Source organism: Hyla sarda, chromosome 3 (assembly GCF_029499605.1).
Source record: "Hyla sarda isolate aHylSar1 chromosome 3, aHylSar1.hap1, whole genome shotgun sequence".
NCBI lineage: Eukaryota > Metazoa > Chordata > Amphibia > Anura > Hylidae > Hyla > Hyla sarda.
Genome location: NC_079191.1, coordinates 103,296,543 through 103,323,462, shown reverse-complemented (window position 1 = coordinate 103,323,462; position 26,920 = coordinate 103,296,543). Strand labels below are relative to the sequence as shown.

Below are 26,920 nucleotides of genomic sequence, written 5' to 3'. Positions count from 1 at the left end.
AGGCAAGTATACTTTCTGGCTATGAACCCTGATGCCTAAAGACAAAAAACTGCTAAAGGGAATAGGGGGAGAAGAATTTCCAAGCGTGACTAAAAACAGCACAATAAAAACCTGAATAAAACTATACAGGGAAAATCTACCCGTCTTGGAAGGTATACTACAGAAAGGATAGCATAAATAAAGCACTGGGAGCAAGGTAAAGTATTACCCCCCTTTCCCAGGAGAAACACTCTAAAGGGGGGTAATCCATGGTTAATATTAAAATGGTAATTCAGTGAAAAACACATTTTTTTTAAATCAACTGGTGCCAGAAAGTTAAACAGATTTGTAAATTACTTCTATTTAATAAATCTTAATCCTTCCAGTACATATCAGCTTCTGCATACTACAGAGGAAGTTGTATTTCTTTCTGGAGTTCTTTTCAGTCTGACCACAGTGCCCTCTGCTGACACCTTTGTCCGCGTCAGGAACTGTCCAGAGCAGGAGAGGTTTGCTATGGGGATTTGCTTATACTCTGGACAGTTCCTGACATGGAAAGAGGACATTTAGTGGACATTTTTTGCTAACTGCATCAATTTTAATCATAATAATATAAGTTATATTTTAGTTGGGAGGGACCTAGTTTAGGGCACCCCTTTGGGGGTTTCCCCTAAAGTTGTTGTGACATGACATGGAAAGAGAGCACTGTGGTCAGACTGAAAAGAACTCCAAAAAGAAATACAACTTCCTCTGCAGTATACAGCAGCTGATAAGTACTGGAAGGATTAAGATTTTTAAATAGAAGTAATTGTTTTCCACCAGAGTACCCCTTTAAAACATAGCTGCTTTCTATAAAACACCTGGCCTCAGATCGTGTATGGTATTATGGCTCTGTTTAGGGAAGAAATCAGCTGTTTATCTAATCCAGGATCTGAGTGCACGTCGTAGCGTTATGGTCCCGTGGGTAATGCTGAACATCACCAATCGCAGAGATGTCCTGCATTACCCCTTTAGAAGCTGCGATCATAGTTGATTGCGGCATCTAAAATGCAAAAAAAAAAAAACATCCTGGCTGCTCAGTCGGGTTGATCGGGATCACTGCGGTGTCCCGATCAGCTGAGAGGACAGCAGTAGGGTCTTACCTGCCTCCTCACCATCCGATCAGTGCTCTGATGCTCCAGTCAGTCATGACACTGATAACTGATCTATAGCATTGAACAGTGTATGCAATCTAATGAGTAATAGTCTATTATGAGAACTATAAAATAGTGAAAAAAAGTTAAAAAATGTGAATTACTCCTTAAAAAACAAACAAAAAAAAAACACCCATATTCCCTCCTAGTATCCCGACCCCGAATCCCCTCCTCATACCCCGTCCTCATATGTTTGTTGTTGACATATAAGTAACATGTGTACCAAGTTTCTTGTTATTATCTTTAACGGTTTGGAAGTAATGCTGGGACACACACATATATATATATATATATATATATATACACATATCAGAGATGTGGAATTCCTATCGCCCGATGCCCAAGACTAGCATACTCTGCAGCCTGTGTCCTCCGAAGCAAAGCAGGGGAGATGAGAAGCTGTGTACAGTATTTGTCTTCTCTCCCCTGCTCTGCAGACGTGCGGGGGGGGGGGGGGGGGGAGATGAGGGGGCGTGGCTTATTTCTCCCCGTGCAGACCTGCGTCCTCTGCCTTCACTCCCTCCCAGCTGTAGCTTCGGAGAGCTGAGGGGAGGAGGCGCGTCTGCATGAGGAGATGCATGCAGCGCTCACAGGGGAGTATGGATTCCTGCCCGCTCCATACTCTGCAGCCCCCGGCTGTTCTCAGTAGCCGGGGGCCGCCGCTAATAGCCAGCATGCGGCGATCGCCGCGGCTGGCTATTAACCCTTTAGAGCGGCGTCTAAAGGGACATGTGAATGCTCCCTGGTGGGCTAATGGGGTGGAACGCCCCCCCCCCCCGCAGCGCGATCGCAGGGGGGCGATCCACTATGGAGGTAGCCAGAGGACTTACCTCTATTCCCTGCTGTCCCGCTCTGTCATTGATAGATCCTGGCTGGACCAGACTCTATCAATGGATCACAGAGCACACAGATTAATAGAGTTCAATAGATCTCTATTCATCTGTCTGAGGAATCTACTGATTCCGCATATAAGTGTAATAAAGTGTAAAAAAAAAAGTTTTAATAAAAGTTTGAAAGACACACATTAACCCAGTGGTCTTAAAACTGTGCCCCTCCAGATGTTACAAAACTACAATTTCCAGCATGCCAGGACAGCCGTTATGTATCCCGTACAGTAAATGTAAAAAAATACCAAACCAGATTTGTTATTTTTATAATATCCCAGAAAAAAAAAGTTAAAAAGCGATTAAAAAGTCAGATCAATACCAAAATGGTACCGATACAAAAAAACTGATTATGGCGCAAAAAATGAGCCCTCATACAGCCTGGTATGCTGAAAAAATTAAAGCTACAGGGGTTAAAAAATGGCAATTAAAAAATATAGAAAAAATTCAGAAATAGTAAAACATGACGTAAACGATACAAATCTGGTATCGCTGTAATCAGGCGCCTAAAGTGTGAAACTAACATGTTATCTCAACCACAAGGTAAATGAAAAGAAAACCACCAAATCTGCAAAATTATCTTTTACTATTTCAATTTCACTTCCCTAAATATATATATATTTTTTGGTTCAGAGAATATGTTATTGAAAAATTAAAAGGTATCATTATAGTAGGTACCGTATTTATCGGGGTATACCACGCACCGGCCTATAACACGCACCCTCATTTTTCCAAGGATATTTGGGTAATAAAAGTGTTTACCCAAATATCCATGGTAAAATGAGGGTGCGTGTGTGTGCGCGTGTATACCCCGATATACCCCCAGGAAAGGCAGGGGGAGAGAGGCCGTCATTGCCCGCTTCTCTCCCCCTGCCTTTCCTGGGGTCTAGAGCGCTGCTGCCGGCCCTTCTCTCCCCCTGGCTATCGGTGCCACTGCCCGTCCTCTCCCCCTGACTAGCGGCACAGGCAATGGGGCAGCGGCACCGACAGACAGGGGGAGAGAAGGGGCAGCGGCACCCATTGCCGATGCCCCGTTGCCTCCCCCCATCCCTGGTTGCATAATTACCTGTTGCCGGGGTCAGGTCCGCGCTGCTTCAGGCCTCCGGTGTGCGTCCCCTGCGTCGTTGCTATGCACTGCGCGGCGCACTGACGTCATGCACCAATAGTCAGGGGGAGAGAAGGGCAGCGGCGCTGATAGCCAGGGGGAGAGAAGGGCCGGCAGCAGGGCTCTAGACCCCAGGGCAGGCAGGGGCAGAGAAGCCGGCAGCGCTGGCTGTCTCTGCACCAGCAAAGCCACTGCAGTTCATTGATTTAAAGTGCCCGCTTTAAATCATTGAACTGCAGCGGCTTATCAGCGTATAACACGCACATAGACTTTAGGCAAAAATTTTTAGCCTAAAAAGTGCGTGTTATACGCCGATAAATACGGTAGTTATGGCTATTATAGGGCGAGGAGGAAAAAATTAGAGCGTAAAAGCGAAAACTGGCCCGGACAAGTGGATCGTCATGAGGGACAAGTAGATTTTGCTCCATTTTAGTCCCGTGGACAAGTAGTTTTTTATAAAATTTCCACACCCCTGCATACATACACACACTGAGATATATATACGGTATATACACATACATAGACACACACATTGAGATATAAATATATATATTTATATATACATACATACATACATACACACACACACATATATACACAAAAATAAACATTAACGTGTGGTATCGCCACGTGAACTATAAAAATATAACATTACTTAAATCACAGTCAGCGGAGTATACGTAAAAGAAAAAAAGTCCAAATTGCGTATTTTTGATTACTTTGTATACTCAAAATTTTATATTTTTTTATAAAAAGCGATCGAAAAGTCCCATCAAAACAAATATGGTACCGATAAAAATTAAAAACCACAGCACAAAAAATGTAGAAAAATAAAGTTTTGGGATTCTGAAGAGGACAATTTTAAATGTTGTAATTTTTGTACAAAAAGTTATAATTTTTTTAAAAGAAATAAAACAAAATCAAACCTGGGTATCATTTTAATCATATGGACCTACAGAATTTTTTCTTTGGTTTTACCATAAATTTTGTGGCGGAATGATGTCATTACAAAGTAAAATTGGTGGTGCAAAAAGCATGCTTGAACACTTTATTTGACACTCGATGCGATCGTCCATATACAGCGCTCCGCATCTCTGCTCTGTACTCCGTCCAGTGATATGAATAGAACATCACTCATTCATATTTCTCTCTGAGAGCTGTGATTGGCTGCCACCATCCGGAAAATATAAACGAGTGATGTGAATTTCTATTCACATTACTGGCCGGAGTACAGAGCAGAGATGCGAGTGCTGTATAGAGCCGCCACGCATCTCTGCTATATGTCTATTAGTACAGGTACTACTACTCTCTCTACAGTCTGTTCTATGCTGCGAGTAGTCGTACTACCTAAAAAAAAGTTTTAAAAAAATTTGAGAAAAAAAAAAGTGAAAACACACAAACTTTATTAAAAATTAATTAAAATGTAATTTAAAAAAATGTAAATTTTGTTAAATACATTTTTTTCCATCACTACTGCATCCTTTTATTTTATTTTTTTATTTTTTTTTGGTACCCAACAAATTTAGAAAAAATAAAAATAAAAAAAAACGCCAAAGGGGCCAAAAAACTTAGACTAAGGAGGTTGCAAGGATGTTCTCAAGAAAAACAATAATTTTAATAATTTAAATCAACTGTTGGCAGAAAGTTAAACATATTTGTAAATTACTTCTATTAAAAAATCTTAATCCTTCCAGTACTTATTAGCTGCTGAATGCTACAGAGAAAATGTCTTTCTTTTTGGAACACTGATGACATCACGAGTACAGTGCTCTCTGCTGACATCTCTATCCATTTTAGCAACCATGCATAGCAGCTGTATGCTAAGGGCAGCATGGTGGCTCAGTGGTTAGCACTGCTGCCTTGCAGTGAGAACTGTGCTCGTGATGTCATCAGAGAGCATTCCAAAAAGAAAATAATTTCCTCTGTAGTATTCAGCAGCTAATAAGTACAAGAAGGCTTAAGATTTTTTAATAGAAGTAATTTACAAATATGTTTAACTTTCTGCCACCAGTTGATTTAAAAGAAAAAAGGTTTTCCCCGGAGTACCCCTTTAAAAGGGGTTATCCAGGAATAGAAAAACAGAGCTAATATCTTTCAAAAACAGCTCCACGTCTCCAGGTTGTGTGTGGTATTGCAACTTGGCTCCAGTCAATGGAATTGAGCTGCAGAACCACCACACCCAACCTGGAGACAGACGGGGAGCGGTTTTCAAAAGAAATATTTTTTTTTGTTTTTTTAAATTACTTTAAAGATGTAAGGTTGAAGCAGAGTCTAGCACCACTGTTCTTCCTCCCTTCAGAAACATGTCTTTGACCAGATAAAAAAAAAGTCTGTATACTGACGCCAATAGCTGTGATCACCACCTCTCCATTCACGTCTACAGCCAGATTCACAATTAGGGGCAAATTCACACTAGACAGATTTGCTGCAAATTTTCCATGCAGATATTCTCACAGAAAACCTCCAGATAACTTTACCAGCAAAGTGGATGTGATTTTAAAAATCTCATCTATATAGAGTGGATACTGTCTAGACCAGGGTTTCCCAACCAGGGTGCCTCCAGCTGTTGCAAAACTACAACTCCCAGCATGCCCGGACAGACTTCAGCTGTACGGGCATGCTGGGAGTTGTAGTTTTGCAACAGCTGGAGGCACCCTGATTGGGAAACCCTGGTCTAGACTGATACTGACCTACAGTGCGGATTAGGAAGGTAAAATCTGCACCAAATCTACAACTGCTCTGCAACAAAGTCCTGTATGGATTTTCATGGGAATTTGCTGCAGATTCTTTCCATCCAGTGCACATATACCCTTAAGGTGCCCGTGTGAATTGACACCTGTTTTCAATTAAACCACATTTTGCTGAGGATTCACAGTTACAGATTTGTTGAATCTTGAAAGATGTTAAATATATATATATATATATATATATATATATATATATATATATACAGCAACAGGAGTTGTGTGTATATATATAACAACTGGCTCCAGAAAGTTAAACAGATTTGTAAATTACTTCTATTAAAAAATCTTAATCCTTCCAATAATTATCAGCTGCTGAAGTTGAGTTGTTCTTTTCTGTCCGGCAACAATGCTCTCTAGTGACATCTCTGCTTGTCTCGGGAACTGCACAGAGTAGAGGAGGTTTGCTATGGGGATTTGCTTCTACTCTGGACAGTTCCAGACAGGTGTCATCAGGGAGCACTTAGACAGAAAAGAACAACTCCACTTCAGCAGCTCATAAGTACTGAAAGGATTAGGATTTTTAATAGAAGTAATTTACAAATATGTTTAACTTTCTGGAGCCAGTTGATACATAAAAAAAAAATGTTTTTCCTGGATAACCCCTTAAGGGTGCATTCCCACAGGGTGTATACGCAGCGTATTTGACGCAGCAGCGGGAAATACGCTGCGTATTCCTCCCTCTCTATACACACAAGGCTTTCCGGTGGCAGCCATATGTGTGCAGAGTTTTGGAGGCGGAGCCGCGCGTCACAGACACGCCGGCACACGGCCTCGCCTCCAAAACTCACTACACGCATAGTGCTGCCGCTGGAAAGCCCTGTGTGTGTATAGTGAGCGAGGAATACGCAGCGTATTTCCCGCTGCTGCCACAAATACGCTGCGTATACGCTCTGTGGGAATGCACCCTTAAGAAACTTTTCATCACCAGGAAATTGGTACAGCACTCCTAGTTGTAAAAGGACGCGGGAGTCTGGTTGGAAGGGTTCTTCAACCCAAACACTAAACTACTTTATGTTACGCTGCCCCTAGTTTTTAGACAAAAAAAATAAGCATAAATTGGGGGAGATTCATCAAAACATGTACTGAGGAAAAGTTGACCACGGATCGCTTCTTTAATTTTTCAAAAATGAAAGAAGCGATCTGATTGGTTGTGATGGGTAAGGCTGGGTTCACACCACGTTTTGTTAACTACGGTTCCCGTATACGGCTGGGAGGAGGGGGGCGGGGCTTAATCACGGCGCCCGCAACCGTATTTAATGCATGTCTATGAGCCGACCGGAGTGAACCGCAGCCTCCGGTCGGCTTCGTTTTCGGTCGTATGCGGTTTCCCGACCGCAGGCAAAAATGCGGTCGATCACGTTTTTGCCTGTGGTCGGGAAACTGCATACGGCCGAAAACGAAGCCGACCGGAGGCTGCGGTTCACTCCGGTCGGCTCATAGACAAGCATTAAATACGGTTCCCGACTACAGCTGAGTGCGGGCGCCGCGATTAAGCCCCGCCCCCTCCTCCCAGCCGTTTACGGGAACCGTAGTTAACAAAACGTGGTGTGAACCCAGCCTCACTGGTCAACTTTTCCTCTGCACTGGTTTTGATGAATCTCCCCCCATTATTACGAAATCTGCCCCCCCCCCCCTTTCCAGACACTTTAATAAAAAGTGTCTGGCGAGCTGTAGTAAATTTGATAGCAGCATGTATGCCCGTTTTTTAGTACTAATGAGAATGGCAGAATAAACACTCCAGTAATCATTACTAGACTATACATATAACATATGGAATATGGAAACATAGAATGTGTCGGCAGATAAGAACCATTTGGCCCATCTAGTCTGCCCAATAATCTGAGTCTATCCAAGTCATCTTGTAACTTATGCACATCCTCTATAGACTGTACCGTCCTACAAAGCTTGGTGTCATCTGCAAAGATAGAAACAGAGCTGTTAATACCATCCTCTATATCATTGATAAATAAATTAAACAACAGTGGGCCCAGTACTGAACCTTGGGGTACACCACTAATAACCGGGGACCAATCAGAGTACGAATCATTGACCACCACTCTCTGGGTACGATCCATGAGCCAGTGTTCAATCCAGTTACAAACTAAAATTTCCAAACCCAAAGACCTTAACTTACCTGGCAGACGTCCATGAGGGACAGTATCAAACGCTTTAGCAAAATCCAGAAACACTATATCCACAGCCATTCCTCTGTCAAGGCTTCTACTCACCTCTTCATAAAAGAAAATTAGATTGGTTTGACAACTTCTATCCTTAGTAAACCCATGCTGGCTATCACCTATAAGGAGGATAGCCTTATGCCTATCCCATGCATGCTTAAACTCCTTCACTGTATTTGCAGCAACCACTTCTGCAGAAAGGCTATTCCATGCATCCACTACTCTCTCAGTAAAGTAATACTTCCTTCTTTTTCTTCTGTAAAAACTGAACAGAAATATTCATTAAGGCAGTCGGCTAGCCTCTTATTCTCTTCTACACACCTTCCTTCCTTTGTTTTTAATTTAGTTATTCCTTGTTTTAATTTCCTTTTTTCATTTATATATCTGAAGAATGTCTTTTCCCCTTTTTCACAGACTGAGCTAGTTTTTCTTCTGCCTGTGCTTTAGAAGTTCTGCTTGGCCTCTTTCTGCCTAGTCTTGTAGATTTCCCTATCTTCATTGCTCTGGGTTGTTTTATAATTACTAAATGCTAGCTTTTTGTATTTTATGATTTTGGCCACTTCTGCTGAGTACCACAGTGGTCTCTTCATTTTTCTGCTTTTACTGAAAAGTCTAGTGCAATTTTCAATTTTCTGTTGCCTTCAATAATGCGTCTTTTAAATGGGCACTGTCATGAGCTTTTTTTTTTTAATATGTTGTAGTACTGATGTACTACAACATATTTCTAATATACTTTAATTATTTTTTTTGTAATTAAAATACTTTATTTTAATGTTGAAATCCGACCACTAATGGTCTCCCTCCTAGTGGCCGGCTGCAGCCTGCTGTGACATCACAGATGAATTCGGACCGATCCCGGCCGGGCATCGGTCCGAATTCAGTCAGGCTGCACTCTCTCCCTGCCTGTCAATCACACAGATGGGAGCGAGCGCTTTGGACTATAAGGATCCCTGGCCTCGAACACCGGCCCTTGCTCCCGGCGTGAGGTAGAATTTCACCCTCCACTTTAGTCTTTTGCGGGCAGGCGGGACGGATGGAACAGGTGTGCGTGGCAGGGTTCAGGGGAGCGGGATGTGCAGCAGGGTGCCTCCAGTTGTTTCCCCACTACAACTCCCAGCATGCCCTGACAGCCAATAGATGTCAGGGCTAGCTGGGAGTTGTAGTGGTGAAACAGCTGGAGGCACCCTGTATAGATGAACTAAGGGCGGAAGTCCCCCCCCAGCAGGCATCAGTGATGTCCTGCCTGCTGGGGATGTCTGCCTGGTAAGTGAGCACACTACCAGGCAGACAAAAAGGCATATTTAATATAGTAAAAAAAAAAAAAATTTAAGGCAGGGAGGGGGTTAGGGATAGATGGGCAATAGGCAGGGACAGAAAAAAAAAAAGGATGGTGGGAGCTACTTTCAACGGCCATCAACGGCCTGGACAAGTGGCTAATACAGGACATCACAGATTGCGGTGATCAAAGCTGACCGCCGAGTCTGAAGCGAAAGTATCCCGGCTGCTCTGTCGGGCTGTTCGGGACAGCCGCAGTGAAATTGCGGCATCCCGAACGGCTTACAGGACACCGGGAGGGCCCATGCCTGCCTCCACTGTGTCCGATCGGCGAATGACTGCTCCATGCCTGAGATCCAGGCAGGAGCAGTCAAGCGCCGATAACACTGATCACAGGCATGTTAAAGGACAACTGCAGCGCAATATACACTTATCCCCTATCTACAAGACAGGGGATAAGTGTTTGATCGCGGGGGGTCCGACCGCTGGGACCCCCCATGATCTCCTGTACGGCGCCGTGGCTGTGCCGCGGCTCTCCCGTGCAGGGGGCGTGCCTGCCGCAGCATGACATTGCGGCCGGCACGCCTCCTCCATGCATCTCTATGGGAGAGGCAGGGAGGCAGCGTTCGTGCCTCCCCGGCTCCCCCATAGAACTGTATGGGGACGGGGAGGAGACAGGGCGTCACCGTCGATCTCTAGGTCGACGCTACGCGCCTTAGCGCTCACTATGAGCGCTAATGGCGGCGCCCCGTTACTGAGATCTCGGGGGGTCCCAGCGGTCGGACCCCCCACGATCAAACACTTATCCCCTATCTTGTAGATAGGGGATAAGTGTATATTGCGCTGCAGTTGTCCTTTAATACACGCCAGTAATCTGTGTAAAAGATCAGTGTGTGCAGTGTTATAGGTCCCTATGGGACCTATAACACTGCAAAAAAAAGTAAAGAAAAAGTGTTAAAAAAGATCAGTTAACTCCTTCCCTAATAAAAGTTTGAATCACCCCCCTTTTCCCATTAAAAAATAAAACAGTGTAAATAAAAATAAACATATGTGGTATCACCGCGTGCGTAAATGTCCGAACTATAAAAATATATCGTTAATTAAACCGCACGGTCAATGGCGTACACATAAAAAAATTCCAAAAGTCCAAAATAGCGTATTTTTGGTCACTTTTTATACCATTAAAAATGAATAAAAAGTGATCAAAAAGTTTGATCAAAACAAAAATGGTACCGATAAAAACTTCAGATCACGGCGCAAAAAAATGAGACCTCACACCACCTCGTACGCAGAAAACTAAAAAAGTTATAGGGGTCAGAAGAGGACATTTTTAAACGTATAAATTTTCCTGCATGTAGTTATGATTTTTTCCCAGAAGTGCGACAAAATCAAACCTATATAAGTAGGGTATCATTTTAACCGTATGGACCTACAGAATAATGATAAGGTGTAATTTTTACCAAAATATGCACTGCGTAGAAACGGAAGCCCCCAAAAGTTACAAAATGGCGTTTTTTCTTTGATTTTGTCGCACAATGATTTTTTTTTCCGTTTCGTCGTGAATTTTTGGGTAAAATGACTAATATCACTGCAAAGTAGAATTGGTGACGCAAAAAATAAGCCATCATATGGATTCTTAGGTGCAAAATTGAAAGGGTTATGAATTTTAAAACGTAAGGAGGAAAAAGCAAAAATGCACTCCCATTTCTCCTGGACTCCATGTAATCCGTTCCTGTCTGATAGGGACTCATTTATGACCAATCTCATTCTTGAAAAAGTCTGTTTTTTTTATAAAATCTAAAACTGTAGTTTTTGTGCGGTGTGACTCCTTCACTGTTCTTATACTAAACCACAATGACTGGTGATCGCTAGATCCCAAGCTTTCACCTACAATAACATCATATACCAAATCCCCATTTGTGAATACCAAATCTTTAGGTAACACATTTTGGGTTAACCATTTAACAGACTGATACTTTCTGCTAAGCACAGGGTTAAACAATAAAGAAAACAGCCATGTACCAACCTGATCGATGCAAGAGAATTATGTTAACACGACCCTAACAGAGCCAATTCTGCGTCATAGTGTAAACAATAACAGTTTTACCCTACCCGATATTTCCTAATCCCTCCGTGTATACGGTCTTTTGGATACATGTAATGATGACCACCAACAATAGGTGCAAGTCTGTTACATTTTGGGCGACTTTAACACATCAACACATGTAAACAGAAAACATGGCACAGGACGGTGAACTAGAATAACAAACAGTATGTGTCGTCTGGTTTTCTCAATCGGTCTTGACAGCATTTTCTACAGCACGTAGACACAGCGTATAATGGCATAGACTGGGCCAGTGTTTCCCAACCAGGGTGCCTCCAGCTGTTGCAAAACTACAACTCCCAGCATGCCCGGACAGCCAAAGGCTGTCCGGGCATGCTGGGAGTTGTAGTTTTGCAACAGCTGAAGGCACCCTGGTTGGGAAACACTGGACTGGGCACTGAACCTCGGATAATACACCGAACGTTGTTGTGATAACATGAACACGTACAAATATAAATTTAGGCTTATTCTAACAGTTCACTGCATCAGTATGCGGCATCCAAGGAATCAATAAATCTTATATTAGGTGGAGAAGTACTATATAGCAGGCCTTAAAGTAAATTAAAGGGGTATTCCAGGGGAAAAAAAAAAAAAAAATATATATATATATATATATATATATATATATATATATATATATATATATTTTTTTTTTTTTTTATATATATATATATATATATATATATATATATATATATATATATATACCGGTATATATATATATATTTTTTATATATATATATATATATATATATATATATATATCTCAACTGGCTCCAGAAAGTTAAACAGATTTGTAAATTACTTCTATTAAAAAATCTTAATCCTTCCGATAATTATGAGCTGCTGAAGTTGAGTTCTTCTTTTCCGTCTGGCAACAGTGCTCTCTGCTGACATCTCTGCTTGTCTCGGGAACTGCACAGAGTAGAAGAGGTTTGCTATGGGCATTTGCTTCTACTCTGGACAGTTCCCGAGACAGGTGTCATCAGAGAGCACTTAGGACGTAAAGGACAACTCAACTTCGGCAGCTCATAAGTACTGAAAGGATTAAGATTTACAAATCTGTTTAACTTTCTGGAGCCAGTTGATATATATATTTAAAAAAATAGTTTTTTTTCCTGGATAACCCCTTTAACTACAGGAAATGAGCAATAAAGACCACAATATAAAAACACAACTCTACTTTCCAAAAATGATCATAAATTATTGACTTTTATTAACAGTTAATGTAACATTTACCAGTTGTCCCACTGGGTGTTCCATATGGTTCTGGTACACCATTGCTGTTTCATGCAACGTGGTGGTGATCACTTGTTTCTAGTCGTGTTTGGAAACAATGTTTTAATGTATTTGTTGTTTCCTGAAGGCAGAGACACTTGCAGACTATCTAACCAACATGTGAGGCAAACAGTATCAAGAAAACATTACAGGTTTAAAGCCTTTATTTGGGAGGTCGATATGTTGGCTGCCAATAGAACCGTCACTAACAGAGCATTATTATCATAGACAGCAAACAGCAGCAGACCTCCCCCCTGGTTCTCAGGACCCTCTAACCTAGGAGACAGAAGACGGTCAGCCATGACCTCCCCTGACCTCCTGGTACCTTCAACATGACAAGTCAGGGGGTCCTGAGGACATGTTAAATAGAATGCAAGCAAAAAAACCATCAAGAACATAAAGTACCCCAGAAGATAACTGTAGGGAAGAGAACCAATGGTTTCCCATCAGTAAATACAGTAATGTACAGTAACAGCTGCAGACTTTTGGTACAGTAGTTGTCAGGACAGGTAGGTTTTTTAGTTTTTTGCAGGCAACACGTCAGTCAATCCTACAGATTGTCTTCATAACATGGGCTTCCTAAGCAATGGCTTGCTAAAGTCTTTGACGTCTTCTTGACTGCTAACTGTCTGGTAACCCAATAGGTCCATGGGGACCTGGCAATACTCTTCCACTTGTTTTATCTGCAGGAAAGTAAGTAATGTCCTCCAAGCACTGACTGCCTGGGTGGCATTGCGAGCAGATACCACAAAGGGTTTGGAGGAATAGCCTGAGCCACTAGTCATGTTTAAGGAGAACTTCTCTATCTCTGGGCTTACGGACAGGTTGACAAATCCATAGACCTGCCTTACAGTCTTTATAGGATCCATAACCAGATCCTCATATCTAACTACCATGTAGTTACCCTTGAGCCAGCTCGGGGGGTTGAGAGCAGTCCTGAGGGTCTTGCCCATGCTGCTACATATTACCTCCATGGCACCTATGGCGTGATAGTCAGAACCATCCTTCTTGTTAAGTTTATGTCCAGGATCTATAAAGGGGACCCTTCGGATCCTGGGGTCTCTGCTGCGAACCACCTGAAGACTCTCGCGGATCAATCCATGTCTAGACTTTATCCTGGAGTTGGCTACTGCCCGGGGATCCCTGACTAAGTGGATGACCTTCAGGTCCAGGGAAGGGTCTACCATCAATGGAGCCAGCACGTTGATGTCGAAGATCCTTACCCCCTTTATGACTATGGTGTTGTACTTGTGGCACTCTTCCTCCAGCAGGCTCAGGCTCTGCGGGGGGCACTTCTTGCACACTTTATCGTCCACCAAGCCCACCACGTCCTTCTTATAGGCCGAGCAGATCGGGGAGGAGCAGATGACCTTGTTGGTGGAGGCTCCGAAGATGCCCAAGGTGCTGATGTTCTTTGCCCCCGCGGTGTTGTACAGCTGCAGGGCAGACAAGTCACACCTGTAGAGGGCGCTGAGGAGATCCCGGGCAGCACCCTGCAGAGACATGGCATCCCCGGGGTACAGCTTCTGCCACACATGCCACACGGGCTCGTAAAGGAAGAAGACATCGGGGTTCTGGTTGAAGAGCTCCCCGAAGAAGGAGGACCCGGACCTCCAGGTGGTGAAGACGTAGACCAGCTGCCTCTTCCTGGGCGGGGAGGGTCGGTACAGGTAGCGGATGTCGGAGCGGGTCTGGTAGGGGGTGTAGCGCACCTGGTCGTTGCACTGCTGGGGCTCCTTGTGCCACTTGTCCATCAGGTTGAGCATGGTGAGGACCAGCAGCAGGATGTAGCCCAGGCACAGGATGATCGCCTTCCTGCGGAACACTTTCATCCTCAGCACCGGGGAGGGGGGCGGCCGGAGCCGACTATCCGGAGGAGGGCAGGCGGCTGGGAGGAGAACTGTTGCTGGCTAATCCCCCCCGGCTGCTGCTGCTGCTGCCGCAGGAGAGGCCATCCGGAAAGTTTGGGCGCTTGAGGCTCATGTTCGGGGCAGCGGCTCCATGGCCCGTCCTCGCCAGTGTGTCGCCGATCACGATCTGTCGCGGCTGCATGCGGCGATTATGACGCACGATCTGTTCCTTCTGGAAGGAAATCCCACTAATCGCCTTCCGGCTGAATGATGCAGAAGACGCGTAAACTTCTTATCAGACCCCCGCAACAATGTGACATGGCATCGTCCCGGCACTGGTACCTGTATCGCTTTATAGGAGGCCGGGAGATGCCATCGGTGCAGGGAGGGGGGTCCGCCGGCAGTCCTTATATAACGATCCCTGCGCACTGCTCCCGCTGCTCCTCCGCACAAGGGATCCGTGCAGCGGTGCCCACAGACTGCTCGGCTCTCAGCTCAACATGGACAGAATGATACTTACATTCCTGCGGCAGGCCGGCCCGCTATTGGACGAGAGCGCTGTCACTGTCCTGGACACGCCCCCTGTACTTCCCTCAGGCCACGCCCCCTCTCTCTGCAGCTCCTGATGGCTGTGGCCGGGATCTCCGCATGGTCGGCGCGGGCTGCGGTTCTTCTTCTTTGTAGCGCGTCTCGAGTAACTTCTATAGGACATTTGTAATAGATGGCTTCACCCGCAGACATCTTGGCCTGTAGACATTGTGAACACTATTCCCCACGGAATGTCTAGTACGGCTGCAAAACTACAACTCCCAGCATGCCCGGACAGCCGAAGGCTGTCCGGGCATGCTGGGAGTTGTAGTTTTGCAACAGCTGGAGGCACCCTGGTTGGGAAACACTGCTCTAGTAACTGCAAAGCACTGGGTTGTGGACTTTTAGTGCTGTGGTCCTCCAGCTGTTGCAAAACTACACAGTTGTTAGTCCTCTCCTTTTAATTCTGCTCCTAGGAAAGTTGGGTGACTACTAAAGAGTCTGCAGTTGTCTTACATCCCAAATTCTGGCAGGACTGCCATCAGAAATTTTGAGGCCCCTTACACAGCTTGTAGTCTAGGTAGTGTAGCATAAATTCCCCCCCAACGCACACCCTCACTCACACAGCCTGCGCTACTTACATCTGCCTGCGAGGACTTCACGGCGGAGGTGCGCCCTATAAGTGACGTCATCGTACACGCCGCGCAAGACGTCGGCATCCCGGCGCGACGCTTTTGATGACGTCACTCACTGCGCGCACCTCCGCCAGCAAGTCCACACAGGCAGATGTAAGTAACAGTTTAGTGACGGGGCAAGACTGGTTGCCCCGTCATATGTGCACTGGGTCCCCCGGTAGGGCCGGCTGGGCCCCCCCCCCCCCTGAAGCTTCGGACCCCTTACAGGTGTATGGGTTGTACCCCCCTGATGGCGACCCTGAATTCTGGTGCAGCAGCCTCCCATTATTTTCAATGGGATCCAGCTGTACCGTGCACACTGCAGAATTTCCATGGCGGAAAATTCTGCCACAGAAATTCAAATTCCGGATATGTTTATTCTTTCATCATAGTCATTGGAGATGGGGCATGTCCGAGCGGTCCTAATGCCGACTGATTGAGTCAGAACCTGTCGTGCACTGAATGTCTGCCCAGAATATTTTTCACCGTCCGAATGGGCCCTTTGGTTTCTTATCTGCAAAGATTTGCAGCAGTAAGTCCTGTCACTATCTGTGGTGGCGCGTCGGGTGCAGCGCCGGAGGTTCATGACGTCGCGTCCGTTCGTGACATCATGGCCACGCCCACTCAATGCAAGTCTATGGGAGAGGGCGTGACAGCCACCACGCCCCTTCCCATAGACACATTGAGGGGCATGGCTGTGATGTCAAGAGCGGGGTGTGACCGTGACGTCACGAGCCTCCACCCCGCTTCGCCAGTCAGCTGGTACAGAGAAAAGTTCACTCCATGCACCGGATGTCTGGGGTGCCGCAGCCGAGATCTCGGGATTCCCCAGCGGCAAGACCCCTGCGATCAGACATACCCCTTTAAGTCCTCCATTGCATGGATAGATGTATCTGGAAATTTTAGTCTATGGACATATACATTAGGAGTATTCTGGTCACATACACCGGCATAGTGTGAATGTGCCAATAGTGCTCTTGTTCATAGGGTTCTGTGGTGGTCTAAGTTTGGTTTAGCTGTAAAACCTGGGCCTGTGAGGGTACAAACACTATGTTCTGGCCCTGTTAATTGTTTCCTTAGGCATCCCGGCGAAAACCGGATGGCGACGTATACTGTTAATGGGAGCAGTGAACACCAATCACTTCTATAGCCGAAAGGAGTCACCCAGCGACTGCTTTCAGGAAATATGTTATATATCAAAAGTGCATGGGTCCGTTTAAAAAAGCGCATATGTCCGGAATGGAGTCACCACTAGTAAGGGTACGATCACACTACGTTTCTGGCCCTGTTAAACATATCCGTCGGCATCCCGTTGAAAACAGTATACAGTTAAAGGGAGCAACAGGCCTCATTAACTTCTATGGCCGTACAGTGTCACCCCTAGTGACTTCGTTCTGGATCTATGCGCTATTTTAAACAGGCTCATGACGGGGAATGTTGCGCTTATAAAACAGTGCATAAGTCCTGAAAGGAGTCACTAGGTGACTCCTTCCAGCCATAGAAGTGAATGGGATCCACTGCTCTTCTTAACAGTATGCATTGGAATCCCATTTTTGGCGGGATGCCGACATATATACGATTAATGGGGCCAGAAACATAGTGTGTCCGTACCCTTACACAGATGCATTGCAGCTCATGACAGCACCACTGAGAAGTCATGTGCTATAGGTAGAGTGAATATGTAATCTGTGCTGTGGTAATACAGGTAAAGCTTTGTGGCGTTGGGGTGTGCAGTGCAGGGTAGATGTTATGACCTAAGGGGCAGATGTTATTAACCCATTCTTGTCGTGACACCAGGGTATGGTTTAACCATAACCACCCGAAGGTAATACCGCTGGTTCAATGCTACAGCCCTAGTGGAGGGACGGATATGTGTACTGAGTAACACTATGTGTAGAACTAGACTTTACTTGATACCTTAATCTTGCTATCTTGCTGGCAGTTGGTCCTGTGTAGACCTCTGGGACCTACACAGCACCACTTCTTGTGAGTCAGGAATGGCTACCTCTTTAGGAGCTCTTGTCATCACGGGAGTTGCGAGGGATTCACTGTTGTCAAACTCCAGAATTGAAACTATTAGGACTCAGGCTGGCTGGCAGAGACACTGGAGAGCTGGAAACCGGGGTGTAGACTGGTGACAGAACTGAAGCTGGTGAGGTGACTAGGGTTGGTTGCCTCGGCCCCTGGGATGGCACGACACAGAAGACTGCAGGCTGGCTGGAAGATAACATGGGGACATCGATGGATGGGTGGATCCCCTCTCCTGGCACCTACTTCCTTGCAGGTCTGGCAGCTGGTGGAGGTACAAGAGGCTCAGGCTCATACCCAGGTTTCTAGATCTCGTACACCTCAGAGTCTGGGTAGGGTTTAGCCGTTACTGTGTATGGCTCTATTTCCCAGATGAAATCCAGCTTGTGGGACCTCGGGAATTTCTGTTGCCAGACCTTGTCATCTAACTGAAGGGGTATGGCAAAGGCATGACGGTTATAGGTCAGAGACCCACACCATGGAAGATTGCAGAGAGTTATGGAAGGGAGCTTGAAGTCCAAACGTTCGGTCCTTTGGCAGCTGCCCATGCCGCCCCATCATCAGGTAGAAAGGGGTGTACCCTGTAGAACACTTAACCGTGTTGTTATAAATCTCCAACAATCGGGGCCACTCTTCATGCTTGGATACAGAAGCTGCTTGCAACATGTGGATGAAGACTTGATTGAAGCGCTCACAGAGCCCGTTCCTTTGAGGGTGGTAAGCAGTAGTTCTAGGTTTCTTACAGGCGTGGAACTGACATAGCTCCTGGAAGAATTGGGCCTCGAAGGCCATTCCACGGTCCATTAGGACAGAATCCGGACACCCAATGGTTTGTACCCAATTGGAGTAGAACATCTGGGCCGCTGTTTTGGCTGTGAGGTCTTAACAGGTACTACGACAACCCATTTGGAGTAGTGATCCACCATGGTGAGAGCATAAGTGTACCCGGACCGCGTAGGAGACAACTTGACATGGTCTAGCATGACCAACTGATTAGGTCTTTGACTCTGGTTGGAATGGAGGGGTGCTCTTGCGTCCTTGCGCACATTCTTGGTGACGTTGCAGACTGCACACTCACTGCTCCATTTCTCAATGTCGCTCCGCATTCCAATCCAGTAGAATCTTCTCCTGACAATAGCCTTGGTCTTGTGGACTCCAAAGTGTCCTGACTGATCATGAAATGTGTTGAGGACCATCGCCGAGTCTCTTCGGGGAACCAGAATCTGATGAAGTCGATCACCAGAGACCGGATCCAAAGAATTCCGGTACAACAGTCCCTTGTGCACGAACAGTCGCTTCCTCTGTCACCACAGATGTTTCAACTCATTGTCATATTGGGCCTCGTGTAGACGGGTTGGTATCTTTTTCATCAGAAAGTAGCCCAACAGATCCTCCATGACTCGACTTTCATCTTGTAGAGTCTTCCAGGTGTATAGGTCTTCTTGGACCTTCTCGGACCTGGGTTCACCATCCCCAAGGGCAGTCACAACATTCTGATTCATGAACTTCGACAGGTGATTCTTCGCTGGGGGTAATCTGAGACAATACATCGGCATTCATATTTGACTTGCCGCTCCTGTACTTGATGGTGAAACTGTAGTGGGCCAATCTTGAGGCCCAACGCTACTTGATGTCAACCAACCTGGCAGTATTAACATGGGCCAACGGGTTGTTATCAGTGTAGACAGTGAATGACGTGGCAGCCAAGTAGTCCTTAGACTTTTCAGTCATGGCCCATACAAGGGCAAGAAGTTCCAGCTTGAAGGAGCTGTAGTTTGCATAGTTTTTTTTCTGCTCCTCGCAGGTTACGACTCTTTCCCTTCCTGAACTTGGAACAACCAAATACCTACCACTCTCAACAGGACAAAACTGACTCCCCTCATACAATACAATCCCAGAAATTGAATAAAACTTAATCTGTGGACTTTATCCTGTCCCCGTCTTCATCCTCTTTTTTTTAGGGACAGGCCAGACGAAAAACAAGACCATTAAGGATTTTTTTCACCCCAAGAAACCCATAAAAAGAAAATTAGAAGAGGCACCAGAGGAGGAATTAACCGGAACCATAGAAAAAGTTCCTAAAAGACAGTAGATGTATCATCTACAGAAGGTGTGCCCAAAAACAACTTTACAACAACAAATATTTTTAACCTAGCACAACACATTCTTAACGAAGCAGAAACATCCCTCCTACAAAAAGGGTTGTCTTTTTGCCTGAAATATCAACCAAATAAATTTGATTTATTTTTGGACCTACACCAATTTACCCATCGCCTGACTCAGCAGCGACATTTTTCTTTACCGAGTAATAAAACACAAGAAACACTCAGTGAAGAACCAACAACTAAAGGGGTCCATCCCGAAGTAAAACCTAAATCCAAGTTTTACCCGGTGAGAAGCCAGGGATATCTGCTACAAACTTTCCATGATTTAGTGGCTCATGATTTTAGAAACCTCCCGGATTCTTTTACATCTCATTCTCAAGAGGGACACTTAACAAGGAAAGAAAAAATAGCCTTAAAAGCTCTGAAAAATAATAAAGATATTGTTATCCGCCCCACTGATAAAGGGGGCGGGATAATTATACAAAACTACAGAGACTATCATGAGGAATCATGATGAATTTTGGAAGACAACAAATCCTATTATGAACATGTCCAGCATGATCCTTCCCCTCAGTTACAATTAAAAATAGCAACAATCTTAGACATGGGCCTAGAGAAAAATATAATAACCAAAAAAGAAAAAAAAGTTTTTATATGCACATAACCCATCAGTGCCTTTTTATTATCATTTACCAAAGATACATAAGAATCAAGAATACCCCCCCCGGGAGACCCATCATATCATGGGTAAACAGTGCCACTTGCAGCATTTCGCATTATCTAGATCTTAATTATCTAGAGGCAAATTTTTTAATGAAAACCCCACTTTTAAAAAAAAACATGCTACCATCTACAGAAGATATATAGATTTTTTATTTTTTTTTATACTATGGCAGTGGACCAGTGAGACCATTCAACAATTCGTCAACGAAATTAATGATAATGACTGGGAAATTACCCTAACTCCCAATATTTCCAACATATCGATTGTATACCTGGACTGGCAGATTAGTCATCATGAAGATAAAATAGTAGCATCTTACTTTAAATCAGTAGACTCTAATAGTTATGTCCCCTTTTTTAGTGGACATTACCACAAATGGAAGGAAAATATACCATACGGACAGTTTAGAAGAGTAAGAAAAAAATGTTCAGACAAAAAAATGTTTACAGAACAAGCAAAGGTACTAAAAACAAGATTTCATGAAAAAGGCTATCCTAAAAAACTAATTGAGGATGCTTATAAAAAATCCCATCTTCTTACCCAAGAAGAATGCCTGTCAGGGAACATCAAAGGAGCCACTAAGAATAAAGAACAGAAAATTTTAGAAGGGGAAAAGAAAGAACAAACTTTTAAACCAAAAAAAATCACAAATAAATAAGTTTCATATGAATTTCATCACTACTTATTCCACAGGGCAACAAAAGATAACTGGGGGATTCTAACCTCAGATCCTTACCTGAAGGATTTGCTGCCAGCATACTCAGCAATAACGTTCAGAAGAGCACCGTCTTTGCGGAACATCGTGGCTCCCAGCCGTCTTAGAAGACATAGACAAATGAAAATCGAATCAATCGAGACCCTGTTAAAAAAGGGAGCTTTCAAATGCCAGAGGAAAAGATGTCTATGTTGTCTCACCATACAGAACAAAAGTACCACATTTACTAGCACACATACAAAGGAAATGTTTCCAATAAAATATCATATGACATGTCAATCCTCTCATGTTATATATGTAATCAATTGCCACTGTGGAAAACAATATGTGGGGAGAACCTCACAAAAACTCCACCAGAGACTTAATCAACACAGATCCAATATAAAAAGAAATTTTATATACCACAGTCTATCCAGACATATCGCACTAGAACATAAAGAGGACCCTTCTTTCACAATCACACCAATTGATTATATACCAGCACATATTACAAACAGGCAAACACAGCATAAAAACCCGTCATCTCCATTGTTAGCCAATCAGTAGACCTGACGAAGAGGGGGTCCCGCCCCTCGAAACGCGTTGTCCGTAACTGCTTATGTCTAAAATAAACCTTTTTATTTTATAAGTCCGTGCCTACGGTAAAAAATATTTATTACCACTGGAGACCGCTGGGAAAACATCCTTTTGCTTGCTGTGTTCACAGCATCCTCAGCTCGGAACTTGGAACAGGACAGCCCCCAGACCTTCAAAGCTGGCATCAGTATACAGCTGGAACGGATGGTTCTGTCAGCAGATGTTTTAGAGCTCGGAACGCTGTCTATTGCTCTTTGGCCCATTCAACAGGTAATCTTCCACTGTAGTTCTCCTTCACCATACCCCTCAGGAGAGCTGTGAGTTCTGCAATCTGGGCGAAGTGGGGAATGAAGCGTCGGTAGTAGCTAGCAAATCCCAGGAAGCTCCTGACATCTTTCACCGTGCATGGAGTATGCCAGTTCTTAACAACTTTCAGGATTAGACTGAACTCCCTCTGCGCTGACAACATGACCCAGGTAGTGTACATGCGGCTTAAGCAGATGACACTTTGACGGCTTGATCTTCAGCCCATGCTTGATCAGGAATTGGAAGACATCTGACAGATGACTGAGGTGCTCCTGGTAGGACTTTGAATACATGATGTCATTGTCCAGGTACAGTAGGACACTTTGAAAGTTCAGATGGCTCAGGCACCGCTATATCAAATACTGGAATGTAGCAGGGGCATTACATAGCTCAAACGGCATACTCTTAAACGCGAACAGTCCCATGGGTGTCACAAACGCAATCTCTCGGTCATCCATGGCCATAGGTACTTGCCAATACCCGCTGGTTAAGTCCAAGGGGGAGAAGTAAGCAGCCAACCTGAGGGCTGTGAGTGGCAGGTATCCATATAGATCCTATTGCTTTATCGCACACCAGCGCATGTTGGTTATATGTCTCTGTGCATAAGGTAGTGTTCACACATGCAGTGTGCACTAACAAATATCCAGGTAAATCCTGTTGTATAAATCGCACATATACGCATAATATTATTGTGCATAGGATAATGTTCTCACATGCCATATGCATTAGCAGGTATCCAGGTAAGTCCTATTACATCAACCACACAAAACCGTATACTTATAATATGTCTCTGTGCACACAATGTTAGTGAGTACACTGGTATGCTGCTATTAGCTGTCACTGTAGGATAGTAGGATATATAACCGCCATCCAACTTGACCATATGGCATCCTAGATATCTAAGGCTCACAGGTATATTGTTAAAGGAGTACTCTGGAGCAAAGTTATTTTATGGCATTGCACAGCTAGCAAGAAGTTATATAAGAAAGTCAATTACCTCAGTAGTCTCACTTGCATGCATCCCCGACTTTTTCCAATATCCGGAAGTACAGCCTGTCTGCCAGAATTATAAATTTCGTACCCCGTGTGTTCAGCCGACCACAGCCATCTTGTAACGAAACGTCACCGCTCTCATAGTCCTCTCCACTCTCAGCCTGCCCCTCTCACCACGATTCAGTCACTCCCATCCTTTGCATATTCATCTGGTCTTCGTTTGCACAGCCGTCATTGGCTGGGCTGTGCAAATGCATCAGAATACCTTGTGCCTATCAGCGCGATCGGGCCACGCGTGCGCACATACCATCTCCCCGGAATCGGACATGTGATTACTGTAGGCCAATGAAATCCCTGATAGTTACTCTGTTGTAACTATCAGGGATATTCTACAAACTACTTAGTAACTTTTGTAGCGTAGCCTCAATTCAGAATGCATGCGCTACTTGAATACAGTAAAAGAAATCCATTACAAACTTCTCAGGCACCACGGGAGATGTAGCTATGAGAGCAGCGTGTGTCCGCATAGCTATATCTCCGCTGGGAGCCAAGTGCAGCGGTGGAACTCCCTTTCATTGGTGCGGGGGAATGGAGGGGGAGGGAGACAAAGATGATAGGGGAGTGTTTAGGGGCATGGGCTGCAGCGGGGAGGGGCATTTTATTAAAATTATTAGGGAGGGGAGAGCAGGAGGGAGGGGTTGAGGAGGAAGGAGGCACGGAGGGACAGGAAATTGTAGCAATGCAGCAAGGGGGATGACGATTTTTACGCCATCCTCCACACCACCATGACCAAGAAGTGGCAGAAAATACGGGGCCCCGCATCGGGAGAATGGCAGCACCAATTTCAGAAATAAGTACGTGCGCAGAGAGGTACAGCCATGGGGAACATTTGGGGGTATACATTTTTAAATCAGAGTACTCCTTTAAAGTGAATATGGTATTTGTACCTCACATCAATTATTTAATTTCACATGTCCCATTATTTAATAGTGTACATATATTTCTTATCTCCATACAGCCGCCATCAGAGCTGTATCGACAATATGAAACCACAGATAGCTGAAAGAAATTTTGCTAAACAGAAGCTGTACTACTTTGATTCCTGATGAAATTGACAGCTGGAAATGTGTTGAATCTAATCACGTTCTTTGAGATCGTAAGAAGGGCTATGATCCTACAGGAGGAATATCTCTACACCTACCTGCAAATCCGGGGTACCGGGGGTATCTGAAGAAAATATCGGGGAGGTTCGGTAATACGGCAAAAGGTTGCTACACAATCTGAGCATGCCAATGCGGAAGCAAGTTCTGGATCACAGATTTTTTCAATAACTAATTCTATGCTGCACTAAATATTGCATGTGAACGGTTACTTATATGGACAGACAACTTTAACAATTGATCCTTTATGTCTGTGAACCTTTGGAGATAAGAAATATCTGCACACTATTAAATAATGAGACATGTGAAATTAAATAATTGATGTGAGGTACAAATACCACGTTCACTTATATACCTGTACAATATACCTGTGAGCCTTGGATATCTAGGATGCCATATGGTCAAGTTGGATGGCGGTTATATATGTTGCCTGCATGACTACTATCCTACAGTGACAGCTAATAGCGGCATACCAGTGTACTCACTAACATAGGGTGCACAGAGACATATTATAAGTGTACGGTTTTGTGTGGTTGATGTAATAGGACTTACCTGGATACCTGCTACTGCATATGGCATGTGTGAACATTATCCTATGCACAACAATATTATGCGTATATGTGCGATTTATACAACAGGATTTACCTGGATACTTGTTAGTGCACACTGCATGTGTGAACACTACCTTATACACAGAGACATATAACCAACATGCGCTTGTGTGCAATAAAGCAATAGGATCTAAATGGATACCTGCCACTCTACACGACATATGTGATACCATCTTATGCACATACTAAATAGCGGTCTGTAACTTTATGGCATCAGTACTATTGGTGTGTACAGAGACATGAACTTTGAATGCGCTTTTTGGGTGTAACCTACTCCTTACAAGTGATAGTGTTTGCCGATACTGTGTATATAATATTATTCAGCTCTAAAAGGTGGCAGCCGATATCTCTGAACATATATAAGGACTATTTATACAATTTGTTCACAAATGATTTTATGGAAACATAATAAAAGTGAAGTTTTATATTTCTCACAATCCATCAGTGCTTAATGAATTTTAAGTGGAAACTATTTCGATATTACGTGGAAAAAGATATACTCCGGTCCACAGAGTGAGAGGAGAGTGGGTGACCCGTCCGGAAAACCCCACGCAGCTCCCCTTTGTCTACTTCCCATTGGATGATTGGAATCGGACCCCTTTGGGTTGCTGTCCCCCAAAGCCAGGGACACCTATCGAGAAGAAAAAACATTCCTGCCCGAGGCGCTTATTATGGCACCAAAGTACCAAATCAAGTCATCTACAGATGTGCCCAGGTCTACTCCTGTTGCTGAGGAGGTTTGGCCAGCTCACTGGGCACCAACTGAGGTGCCTCGGCCTACACCTACTGAGGAGGAGGTTTGGCCAGCCCAACAGGCACCGACACCTTGTCCCCCCAGTGGCGCAAGCTGCTGCTGCTGTGCAAATGGTAGTCTCTGTGAGTCCTACCATAACCGAGTCCACGTTGTCCCGAGTGAATTGGAACACTCATGTCAGTCCTTTTGAGGGGGCACAGTCCTGTGGTCCCCATTACATGCCCCAGCCTAGGAAGCAGTACGACAGGCGAGGCTGGGATTGGAAATTTCCAGGCTGACATTCCTGTGTGATCATTTTGTTTTCCGCTATTTAGTCGAGAGACTGACTTTATTTTTGTGGGAGTACCACTGTTGTTTTCTAGGTTATGCAACGATCAAGAAAAGTGGACTGTAGCAACATAGTTATATATTCAGTCCACCATAGTCCTCAGATGTATCATCAAATGTTTAATGTCTATTATTTTCCTGTCCATTGTGCACAGGGTACTCTTGTGGCCAGAGAGTTCTCCTGAAGGCGTAAGTAGCACATAACGTGGCAGAGCTATTGTGTATATCTAACATTCCCATGTGTTGTCAGAAAAATGTATAACTGCTAGTCCTAATGTTATGGGGAGAAGTAGCTAAAGCCAAAGGGCCCCATTAGCATAAGCATCAGGGTAGAGAGCCGCAGGCCGCCCGATCAGAACCAAATATTAACTAAAATGCAGTTGCAAGACCAGAGAATCTCAAATGTATTTTCATCTCCATTTCTCCCAGTTTTCAAATCCCCAAAGATGGAGCATGTAAGAACATTGATTGTAATGCCACATGGACTCTTCCCAGTTCATCAGCCCTGTGATGGACATTGATTCAAATGCCCCAGGAACTGTTCTGTTGTTTCATGTTCCCCAGTGGCCACTTTATAATCGTCTGCCCTCCAGGACTGGGCGCTGACACGGCTGTTGTAAAGAGGAGGAGTTTGTGGTGGCCCAGTACAGGAGTTGCACCCCTGTACCCTTGCTGTCCTATCTGGCAGACTCTATTGTAGTGTCCCCTGACTCCCCCCTTAAGCTGAGTATGTTAAATGGTTAATAGGTGCCTATATTATCTAATGTAATATATATATATATATATATATATATATATATATATATATATGACGTTATGTACCTTTT

At 44.4% G+C, this 26,920-nt stretch overlaps 1 protein-coding gene across 1 annotated transcript; it reads right to left on the bottom strand.

Moving 5' to 3' along the window:
* Positions 1-12,657: 12,657 nt before the first annotated feature.
* Positions 12,658-15,094, bottom strand: CHST2 (carbohydrate sulfotransferase 2). The gene has a single exon (XM_056564812.1). It carries the CDS (start codon positions 14,572-14,574, stop codon positions 13,306-13,308), a length of 1,269 nt encoding a protein of 422 aa, XP_056420787.1. The 5' UTR covers positions 14,575-15,094; the 3' UTR covers positions 12,658-13,305.
* Between the last annotated feature and the right edge of the window lie 11,826 nt (positions 15,095-26,920).

What these genes read in the sequence shown, in the direction of transcription:
- CHST2 (XM_056564812.1), bottom strand. Translation starts at nt 14,574, where the DNA reads ATGAAAGTGTTCCGCAGGAAGGCGATCATCCTGTGCCTGGGCTACATC.